The sequence below is a fragment of the Rhamphochromis sp. 'chilingali' genome (assembly GCF_963969265.1).
Source record: "Rhamphochromis sp. 'chilingali' genome assembly, chromosome: 2".
Taxonomy (NCBI): Eukaryota; Metazoa; Chordata; class Actinopteri; order Cichliformes; family Cichlidae; genus Rhamphochromis; species Rhamphochromis sp. 'chilingali'.
In genome coordinates this window covers 18679392-18690718 of record NC_137930.1, presented here as the reverse complement: position 1 = coordinate 18690718, position 11327 = coordinate 18679392, and the positions used below count along the sequence as shown (strand labels likewise).

The window sequence follows — 11327 nt, the reverse complement described above, 5'->3', positions numbered from 1 at the left end:
CCCTCTAGTGGTGAAATAGGGAGTTGCATAGTTTATCTTCCAGCAACTTCCCGCACCTCATGTGTTGTCTTTAGGCGCCCTCGGTAAAGTCCAAACTCACAATAAAGTCAAAACTAAATATTACAGTGTCACCACAGTGGGTTGACATATTAGTTTGGATGGAAACAGTATCATAACTAACTATTTAGAAAGCAGTTCGGATCTTCTACTGCTTGATTACGTCATTTTTAAGCTTATAAGTAAATTAAATACTCGCGTGCTGCAATTGTTTGCAAAGCTATAGAAAGTAAAATTGTTTCGTTACAATTATCGGAGAGGTGAGTTTCAGTGTGTCTACATAACAGACAGGATGCAGTTTAAACTGGCTGCAGTTTCGACTTCATTCCGATTCTCTTTACCCACGAATCATTATTAAGACACGTCAGTGAACCCTGAAGGCATCACGTTTGTGTGGAAGAGCGGCTTGAGGCGGCTGAACTAGTGGATTAAGCTCGGGCAGCCAGCGAGCCGGTTATTAAATTGAGGTAAGAAGCCGGGTGGTTACAAGTAGTGGATGTATTGTGTCGTTTTAATGCAATATATGATGTAGGAGTCGGCTTCGTTTTAACACAATCTCGGGTAATGGCTGCCGCGGACTCCCAGGAAGTCAGCATAGGAGAAGTAGCTAACCCACGTAGCTAATGCTAACCACCTTACTTTCTACAAACACCCAGCCCACCAGCTGTTCGGCCCGCGTCCTTCTTACATAAACAAGCTAATTGGATTGTCGCCATTTTCTTTTCAGTACGGCACATGTACTGAAACAACAGCAATAGTGAATGTAAATGGTTGAGCTATCTGTCTCAACATCGGCAGAGGCTCTCAGATCAACTCTCGTTAGCTGTTATCTTCGCTGTCAGCTGCTGTGCTGGGACAATAATAAAGCAGCACAGTCCCGATTCATGCCTCATATTGTGTATGCTATCATAAGTAAGAGGGCAGTGTGAGGAATGTCTCTCTCCCCGTCTGCCCATCTGTACACACCGGCTCTCTTACTTACGGATCGGTGCATCACAAAAGGCCTCTTAGCTTAAGTTTAATAAACTGGCACACTTACTCTAAGCTATGTATAGTGTGTGGCCCACTTTATGTACATAAGCCTTTTCTAGCTGTGTTTATCTGTCTGGATTATACAGCACTATACTGGACTATTAAGCAATGAACGCGTTTTTTATCCGATTTATCCAGATTTTTATCAGTGAGGTTAGAAGTCTTTAATATCTCGGAGTCGTTGTATTGTGTGCTTATTATTCATTATTAAACTAGTTCATACTGCTTCCCACAGGCGAGCCGTCATCATGACTACTCTGGATGACAAGATCCTGGGAGAGAAGCTGCAGTATTACTACAGCAGCAGTGAGGATGAAGGCAGCGACAATGATGATGAGGATGGGGAGAACAAGACCATTAGGGATGCTGAAGTCACGGAACCCGAGATAGACTACAGCGCAGATGGAAGTGCTGTGAACACAGGTTGTACAAACAGATGTAGTGCATTCACAGGAAAGAAAAAAAAATTGATCCCTTGACACAAGGCAGCAGCCCAAATGACATCTAAATAAATTATCTGGTTATTTTTGACAAATAAAAATGTCAGAAACTTTTTTTTTTAAAAATCCTTGGAGCTTCCCTCATTTTTAAGCCATCCTTGTGTTTGACTTTAATCGATCTTTCATCTGTGTCATAAGAATATAGAGTGTGTTATGGTAACAGTGGCTGTTCTGTGTCAGGGCCCAAGGGTGTGATCAATGACTGGAGGAAGTACAAGCAGCTTGAGGTGGAGCAGAAACAAGAGCAGAAGAAGGAGATGGAAAGACTGATCAAGAAGCTGTCAATGACATGCCGCTCTAACCTTGACCAGGAAAAGGACCAAGAGAAACAGAAGGCACTTCAGGAAAAAATCCAAGGCAAAGTAAGTAAATCAGACTAACAGAAGACACATGAAAGACCTCTGAAAACCCTTGTTTAGCTCAGACCTATTGTTGCTGATCAGTGGCATCCCTCCTGGGGTGAATGTAGGCAAAGAGCTGATTATCAAGGACAGCGTGAACATGGTAAAACAAAAAAACTTCTATTTTCTAGACTCTGCACCATTGATTGTATTTGTGGATGGAACAAACAACATACATCATATACTCAATAGGCTCAAGATGCTTTTTCTTTTTTTCTTTAATGAATAAAACTCGGTCTAGTTTATTCCAGTTTTTGTCCATAGTCCACTCTCTCCTGGCTGTAGATTCATATTCAAAGAATACAAAGAAGTGTGAATTGTGTTGCACACACTCGTCTGATTTTGTGTGTTCATTCCTGTCTGCTTCACAGATGACCATGCAGGAGTACAACATGCTTCAGGAAGAAGAGGATGATGAAGAATTCCTCCAGCATTACCGCATGCAGCGCATCGAAGAGATGCGGCGCCAGCTGTGCCGCGGCAAGCGTTTTGAGCAGGTCTACGAGCTAAACAGTGGGGAGGAGTTCTTAGAGGCTTTAGACAAAGAGGACAAAAGCACCCTGGTCATGATCCACATCTACGAGCCGGACGTCCCGGGCTGCGAGGCCATGAGCGGCAGCCTGATGTGTCTAGCTCAGGAATACCCGCTGGTCAAGTTCTGCAGCGTGCGCAGCTCAGCCATCAGCACCAGCGCACTGTTCAGAGACAGCGCTCTGCCTGCTCTGCTCGTTTACAAAGCCGGGGACCTGATCGGCAACTTTGTGCGGCTCACAGATCAGCTCGGGGAAGACTTCTTTGCCGTAGACCTGGAGGCCCTGCTGCGGGAGTACGGCTTGCTGCCCGAAAAGCCTCCCGTCATCCCAAAGATGGTTCGCAACGGAGCCATCATACAGAGCACTGTGAGCGACGAGGACTCTGACCTTGATATAGACTAGAGCCATAGCTTCTAACATGTATGATATGCTTGGGAAAACTGTGTACACAGATGTGGCCCCTCTGTAGCAACAGAGCGAGCCTTGACTGACACCTCACCACTCACGCAGCCACACACAACCAGCATTAAAGCAGAACCAAAAGTGAGTGCAGACACCACAACTTAGTGCATTTCATCCTATCATTCCATAGTAAATATGAGTTATTTGATGAGTGTAAATATCATTATCAGAGGGTTTCAGAATACTGTAGATGTTTTACGTTTTGTTTGAGCTGACAACTTTACCTATTTATTGTGTTAAACCACATTGCCGTGTATTCATGTGCTTCACTGTGTAGAATAGAAAACCTTTGGGCCAAACTAACTATTAGTTAATTTTCTAACTTTTATATGTGCTCCACCATATCAAATAGTCAGGACAATAAAGTGTAAAGTGTTTGGACTTGGTATTTTGTTGTCTTTTTATTTGCTGGAATCTGTGTAAAGTTTAAACTGCATCATCAACATTATTCAGTTTAATTCAGTTGTACTTTTGTAGTGCCAAAATCTGCCTTTATATTGTAAGTTAAAGACCCTGCAATGTTAGAAGGACAAGCCCCAACAAGCAGTTATGAGCGATCACTTGGTGACAGTGGGAAGGAAAAACTCCCTTTCAACAGGAAGAAACCTCCAGGCTCAGGTTGAATCAGCCATCTGCTGCAAGTGGGTGAGGGGAGGGAGACGGGATGAAAGAAACACTGTGGAAGAGGGCCAGAGGTTAGTAAAAACTAACGATTAGAGGTGAGTGAAGAAGAAACACTCATTGCATCATGGGAGGTCTTTAAGATAAGATGGGACCTGATTATTCAGGATGTTTTATGTGAGGAATTTAAATTCGATGTGCTTTCTTATATAAAAAGAAGGGGTGGCACTAAAAGTGTCCTGAACTAAATGAATTCTAAAAGTCCTCTATCAAGCTTGTGGTGGAGCAGAACTTGCAAAGAGGTAAACAAACTATTTTATTTTTTAAAAACAGGTAATCAGGTGATTGCAATAATAATTACCAATGTGCTGGTGATATTTACATATTGCGTAAAAGAAAAGTGCCTGGAGGCGTTTCAAGATGACTGCCAAGTGGTTCAACTGAAGAACGACTTTGGCTGCTTTAACATTTTATTGTTTTTAAAACAGGAACTGGTGAACAACGTAAAGCGTTGGGGTAGAAGTGTTTAAGGTGAAAACACCTGAGTGATAACTAGTGTTGTTGAAACTGGAGGGCCAAGAGTGCCAAAATGAATTAAATAAGTAAATAAATAATAAATTACACATTTCAGTAATTAACTATTTCAAATTGGAAATAATCTATTACATCTTTTCAAATAAATTCATTGATATTTCAGTAATTATTTCTATTTCATTACTTAATTCTTTCCAATTTAAAAAAAAAAACTATTGTTTCATTTTATAGCAGGTAAAGTGGCTTTAGCTGTACTCAGGCAAACACAAAAAATTAGCAGTTAGCTTTATTTTTCAGTAAAGTTCACAGCATTTCCATTTAGAGTTACAAAAACCAACTTTCTGAGTTCAGCTTAGTTATAAACATTTATTGTATTTCATTAATACAATAAATGGCTAAAAAGTAAGGCAACTCCCTGTGTTTAACCTGCTCTCAGTCTGCTTTCTACACCCACATTAACTTTTCGCTCCAGTGAATCCTCCCCAGAGGTGATTTGTACACAGGATTGACAGGTCAACTCTTCAAATCTTGTCGGCTCAATAATTCCTCTGAACAGGAAGAGCGGTGGCATCGACACTCGCTGTTCAACCATATTAAATTGCACAATACAGCCTGCAGCGGCCATGAGGAGTTGACTCAACTTTTCTGACATCAGACCGCTGCAGCCTACAGGCATCTCATCATTATCAGCAGCAGCTGCAGCAGCATCAGCAGGCGTATGAGGTGTGCTCCGTGACCGTGGAGAGGAGCTGCTGAGCCATGCAGGCCATGCCCACAAAAGGTGTTTTCCAGCAGGAGGTGGGTTTCTGCACTGATACCTGCCAGGAAAGGAGAAATTCTGTCACACTTTGTCAGCTGGGGTGTGCATTAGGCAGCTGGTTTATCCCAAAGTGCAACTCATTAACCCTCTGCTGTCCACACAGCCATGAAATCAATGCAAACTAATGCAGTGAGCACAGCTCTGTGAAGTCACGGGAGTAGTTTCAGCCAGCTGCAGACATACACACCATGTTCTGACCATTCGTCCCACAGATGCTGGACATCTTCATCATGATGTTCATGGTGATGATCTGGGTCTGTATCAAAAACAGAGAATTGCTCTGTTAATATCTTTTATTCTGCGAACAGCACAGACTATATGAAAAAAAAAAGCAAAACATCCTGCATCCTAATCGAGCCCTGAAGTGCTAATGTGTATGCAGAGAGTGCACGAGTTAACACAAAGAGCTGGGAGAGGATTAAAACATACAGAACATGAGGAGTAAATGAAAGGGGAAAAGCCGTTTTGACCTTGGACGCCAACATTTCATCCCCATACACTGTCTCAAAATCAGCTTCTGTGCAATTGTCTCTCATTTCAGCTCAAAGATGTTGTTTTTGTGTACAAGAATATGTGCAGTGAAAAATGGAGTAGGAGACACTAAAGATATAAAAAAAGACTTTCGTAACAAAGAAAAGGATCAGAATTAAACACACAAACGTGAAGATTTTATTTCCCATTTGAATTATTTTCTTGCACTATGGATTTTTCATTTAAAGAACATAAATTCCTCAAAGGAACGTTTTATTATTTCATCTTAACCATCATCGTTTTGAGTTATTTTTTATTAAAAACCAAAACCAAGCTCAGCCTGCCCACCTGTATTTACAGATAACATAAAGAGGACTCTGTACCATTTGAGTGAAGCCACAGCATCCGTTTGAGCTCTCTGAGGGCCTTGGTGAGGTTCTCCAGCTGGTCATGGAGGTGGATGTTCTCCTCTATCAGCGCATGGATCGTATCCTGCAGTTCAAAACCCTGACTTTCCAGCACCAGCAGCGTCAGGGTTACCAGCAAAAGCCTTAGTGTCCTCATAGCGACTGCAGCACAAAGCTTCTGTCACATCTTCACAGTAACCCAGCGATCCTTGTCACAGGTGAAGACAGGAATAAATGGTCGGTGCAGATATTGTCAGCTTAAACACGGCAGGGGTGGGAGTGACAATGGTTCTTTCTTTCCAAAGCCATGGGTGGAAAGCTGCCAGTGGGCTGCTTTTAAATCAATCCAATGTTTCCGTATCACTAAGTGCAGTATCAGAAGCAGATTGCTTCAGTGTGATCGTCCTCAAATACAAATACGATCTATGATAACAACGGATCATCAGGGGAGGGAGTTCGGGAGGAGGTACTCCCTATTCATTAACATACAAAACACTGGAAACAAATTTCAATCTAAAAATCACAATTGTAGCTTTTAAGTAAACTCTCAGTAGCAGCAGCAGCATCTAAAGCTAAAGCCTGTCATGTATGGGCAGAAACTTGGATAATCAGTCTTACTCGCCCATTTTCCACTTACTGCCACATTTGTAGTTGTGACAAAACTAATGGCCGTCACAAGGAAACTGCACACCTGTCAAAAGTAACATGTAACTTTTTTTTCTGCTTCCATACATCTACACAGCTCATCAGGACTGTTTTCGGACTCGTGGAAGTGAATTATCACTTGAGAAAAAACAAATTATTGTGGGGAAGAAAAACATCCATTTATGTGCATCAATTCCTCAGACACAAACACTGCTTTAAAAATATAACCACATCGGATACCTGCGCAGATCACTGATCTAAAGAAGCTCATGCTCAAAATTGAAGACTCAGGACACTGTAGTGTTTTTTCCAAACAAAAACCCTTTTATTTATTTATCATGTGAATGAGTTTATGCGGTCTTGGCAGCCCTGGTGCGCTTCTTTTTGACCACAACAGGCTTCTGGCTCTTCAGGATAGCGCTGGCACGACGCAGGGCAGCCTGGGGAAACAAATGAGACGTAAATGTTGTTCTTAAACTTTGACACAAACAAAAATGCCAGCTATTTAAAGTTTCAGCCTCCCCAAAACCACAGATTAAGCTCACCATACGCAGGTCCTTCCTGTATTTGTTCTTGCGAATGATGTGCCTCAAGCTGTTGAGGGTGGCACGGGAATTCTTGTTGATGGTGACCTTGACGTAGGAGTTGGCAGGTTTGTTCTGGCCTGTGCATCAAGAGAACAAAATGAGCATCCAATGTATCCAATGATCCAAAAATATGGATTTTCCAAGAAGAAAACCACATTTCTGTATACTGTGATATACACAATATGCAGAATCTAATACTTCTGCAGTTGTCATCCTTGTCATATCTCACTGTACAACACAAAATAATGTATCTAGTTATAAATTTTAACAACTTCCTTCCCCCCCCCCCCTCCCATTAATGGAAATTCATTAGGCATCCATAGATGACATAAACGTTGCTGCTACCTGATGCATAAGGAGCATTTGAAATATTTGTGTTCAAATACTCCTTAAAGTTACTGAAGAGAGGATCGTTTGTCCAGTCTGAGTCTGGACAATACTATTACTCAAACGTTAATGAACCAGCATTACTCATTTACCTGCACGCTTCTTCAGCACTACGACGACACCCTTGCCGTCGGCTGCAGGCTGCACACCTACAGTCTTCTTGTGCACCAACCCATTGAAGCGGAAAGAGTTCCTGGCCTTCAGGTTGTTGGGCTCCTGTCACAAAACAAAGACATTCAGATCACTGGCATGCATTTATTTAATTATCTTGCCTGATCCTGCTGTTAGGCTAGGGAGGTAATGCGGTATATTTTAATAAACATTACCAGGACATTTAAAAATCTCAACAATTTGATCTTCAGCAATATAAATATTTACGGATGCTAGCCAACTAGCATTTCCAGTGCCACCTTCAACTAATCTCACATCTTTAGCCAGAATTATGTCACAAACACAGATACAGTCCAAGCCTATGTGGCATATCCTGTCAGCTCAGCTAATATGCAATTCTCAAACACTAACAGCAGATTGTCTTGCAATGTTTTGTTAGTATGTTAAGGTAATGTACAAAGCCTGGGATCCGTGTTTTAAGTCTAAGTTATTTGTGTCCCTACCATACCACACTGTACATCACTGCTCAAACCCAGTTTCAGTACTAAAGCAAACTTTCTGGGTGCGTAATCGCACGTTTGGTCAGGTTCTTCAGAGCAGGTTTTGTACTCACAGTGCTGTAGGTCTGTCCGTTCCTCTTGATGAGGAAGCTGGAGCAGTTCCTGATGACCATCCACTGCAAATGGGACGACATGGTGAACCTGTGTAAAAGAGGGAAATTTTTTTCTTGAAAATCTGGAAGACGAAAAACCCTGACAGGCGTCTAACATGTTTGCCTGCATTTTCTGACATTAGCTAAACGTGTTAGCTTAGCGTCACAACTTGAACGGACTAACACGGGAAACGATGAGACGGCAAACATCTAATATAGCGAACCGTAGACTTTACTATTCTGTTAGGACTGTACAGAAAACACAGAGAGCTGCGGTTGCTAGCATTAGCGCCACTGTTCAGGCCGGGGAACCGAAGGAGCACGATGAGGCCTAACCAGAGCGAGGTGCTTACAAGATTAATCTTTCCATTTCTACATACAACAGGGACATTTATTGTCGCACAAGGTGTATAACAACAAACATAAGAATAATACCTACATTTATTAACACAAAAACAACTAGGGAAAGAAAACAAATGTACTTTAATCACCAGCTTTTAGCCACCGAAGCGACCACGTTACCTTTTAGCGGAGGAAAGGACCGGAGAGAGCGGAAACCGCTTTACGGAACCTCTCGCTGAGATTCTTACGCACACCCATCTACCTTTTTAAATTGCATTTTGGGACAAAAGCCATATTTTATTGAATTATATGACATATAGCTAATAATTAATATATATATATGTACATTTTATTAACGCATTTGATGCTGTATTGAATACTGAATGTAATTTTGTTTAGTACTAGTTATTTATAGAAAGAGCGGAGGAATACGTTCAGCGTAGTAAGTATGTCCACGTCATTAATGTGCGCCTGGTGTTTACAGGCACCCGCCTGAAATTTTACACATAATAATCAGCTGTTTTAACGCCAAACCGATTAGTGTTATGTTAGCTCCAAACTCGAGCCAGCGAGGAGCAAAGGCAGGGCGAATAAGAGAGCGATTGTAGACAAAATCGCAACTTCTGGACGCCGATTTTGATTTATTTCGTGGATGTTTTCGTTATGCTGCTGTGATTGAAAGATGTGAACAAGAAATGTATCTGAGGTCAAAACCTGATAAGTTAAAGGTCACGGCCTGCTCTAGCATGGCAGGTAAAGTCAGGGTCTTGTGATGAAGAGTCAAACATGGAAGAAGAAGAAGATCTGGAGACACTTGGGGAGCAGCTGTACTCTCTGATTTCCTCCAAACACAAAGAGGATGCTGGAAAACTCACAGGTTAGGGGACCTGCGTACCTCAGTTTTTGTTTAATGACACACACATATACATTATTTATATATATATATATATACATACACACACACACACACACACACACACACACACACACACATATATATATATATATATATATATATATATATATATATATTTTTTTTTTTTTTTGTTTTAATACTTGCAAGTGAAGCTGTAACTTGGCCCTGAAGTCTAGCTTGATCTGTGTTACAGGCATGTTACTGGAGCTGCCAGGTCCTGTGTTGACTCAGATGTTGCAGGATGATGCCATGCTGACCGCAGCTGTGGAGAAAGCCCTGAGAGCCCTGCAGGTGGCACAGGAACCCAGGTACAGAAATGGCCAGTAGTTTTAGAGTGTTATTTTTAAAAAGAAAATAATTTGTAAGTTACACTATATGGACAAAAGTACTGAGTACTGCCATTCAGTCACCTTTAGAAACTTTTGTGAAAGAATGGGTCATTCTAAAGGGATCACTGAAGTTGATTGTGGTGCTGTAATAGTATGTCGCTATTGCAAAAGGTCAGTTTGTAATATTTTTCCCTCTCTAGATCGACTGTAAATAGTGTTATTGCAAAGCCACAACATTGAGCGGTAATGCAAACAGGGCATAAAAAGTGCCAATGCTCTGCAGAACCCCAAACCTCCTTTCACATTAACATCAGCATAAAACCTGTGCAACAGGAGCTTTCTGGTATGAGTTTCCATGACTGAGCTGCTCCTGTAGGTGTAATGTGGCTTCTGGTCAGCCCAGTTTTTTGTCCATTTTGTGTATGTGTCAGATTTTTAAGCATGACATTGTTATGAGTCAAAGGTCCAAATGGGAGTAAAATGATCCCAGGTGAGGAATAAGAGGAGATGACAAGGCTGGACTTTTCAAGGGGGACAAAGGCCAGAATAACACAAAAAAACTTAAATAGAAAAACTTACCAGCATCCACAGAAAAGAGACACCACAAGCAAAAATGGCAGTTCACCTCTATAGGCCTTGGCTTAGGTTAATGGTAAACCCCAAACCAGGGGTGGGCAACTCCAGGCCTCAAGGACCGGTGTCCCTGCAGGTTTTAGGTTTTTTGAACCTAACACAGCTGATTTAATTGGCTAAATTAGCTCCTCAACATGTCCTGAAGTTCTTCAGAGGCCTGGTAACGAACTAATCATGTGATTCAGGTGTGTTGACCCAAGGTGAGATCTAAAACCTGCAGGACACCGGCCCTCGAGGCCTGGAATTGCTCACCCCTGCCCTAAACACCTGGTGAATTAAATCTGTATCATAAGACCTGACAAAGACAGTTTCAAAACAAGATGTGCCGGCACTCCTAAGAGGCATTGTGACCTTTCTTTCTTTTACATAGGCCACAGGAGAGCTTTACCTTTGGAGTAAATAACAGTAACACACATGGGATTTATCTGAATGTCAAAACATTTCAGCGAGTGTATTCTCATGTCTTTCTTTACAGTCAGGTATGTAAGGATGAGGATGATGTGTCAGTGTCTTCTGACTCTCTGGGGGAGCAGCTATTTGAGCTGGTGGATGTTTACAACACAGGCCACTCACAGAAAATCACAGGCAAGTAAAATGTCTCAATAAACAACCCATAATATGTGTGTGAGATTTCACCTTGAAACAAAGCTCCAAATGAGTAAATTTTAATGCAGGCTTGGTCAAACAGTTGTATGCTAACCTTTTTGGTGACTTCTAATATAAATTAAACTACATGTTCAGCTTATTTCAAATAAACCCTTTAAAATCGTTGCCTCTTTAGTTCTGCTTTCTGTCTCACACACTCTGTTTCATGTTTTATATTTTTAAGTAAATTTCAATGATTCTTTTACTAAAGAAGGGAATGAGTGGACACTTTTATTCTTGCT

General features: G+C 41.5%; 3 protein-coding genes across 5 annotated transcripts in view; 2 read left to right on the top strand and 1 right to left on the bottom strand.

Moving 5' to 3' along the window:
* Positions 1–374: 374 nt before the first annotated feature.
* Positions 375–3226, top strand: pdcl (phosducin-like). The gene is made up of 4 exons (XM_080875312.1): positions 375–524; positions 1325–1512; positions 1770–1951; positions 2362–3226. The coding sequence occupies exons 2-4, from the start codon at positions 1338–1340 to the stop codon at positions 2923–2925; spliced, it is 921 nt and encodes a 306-aa protein (XP_080731438.1). The 5' UTR covers positions 375–524; positions 1325–1337; the 3' UTR covers positions 2926–3226.
* A 3558-nt stretch (positions 3227–6784) lies between these two features.
* On the bottom strand, positions 6785–8767 carry rpl28 (ribosomal protein L28). 3 transcript variants are annotated; one of them, XM_080874204.1, is made up of 5 exons: positions 8743–8767; positions 8182–8269; positions 7550–7673; positions 7029–7147; positions 6785–6923 (listed from the first exon to the last, which is right to left on the bottom strand). In XM_080874204.1, the coding sequence occupies exons 2-5, from the start codon at positions 8260–8262 to the stop codon at positions 6834–6836; spliced, it is 414 nt and encodes a 137-aa protein (XP_080730330.1). In that variant the 5' UTR covers positions 8263–8269; positions 8743–8767; the 3' UTR covers positions 6785–6833. The 3 variants fall into 3 exon arrangements, with proteins under 3 accessions (XP_080730330.1, XP_080730329.1, XP_080730328.1); XM_080874203.1 differs by lacking the exon at positions 8743–8767 and adding an exon at positions 8712–8739; XM_080874202.1 differs by lacking the exon at positions 8743–8767 and adding an exon at positions 8660–8684.
* A 238-nt stretch (positions 8768–9005) lies between these two features.
* The window catches only part of LOC308391559 (uncharacterized protein), a 4669-nt gene continuing 2347 nt past the window's right edge, over positions 9006–11327 (top strand). Inside the window, exons 1-3 of the mRNA XM_080874201.1 lie at positions 9006–9439; positions 9672–9786; positions 10916–11025. Of these exons, the coding sequence (XP_080730327.1) occupies positions 9349–9439; positions 9672–9786; positions 10916–11025 (316 nt within the window). The 5' untranslated portion in view covers positions 9006–9348. The remainder of the gene's footprint in view (positions 9440–9671; positions 9787–10915; positions 11026–11327) is intronic.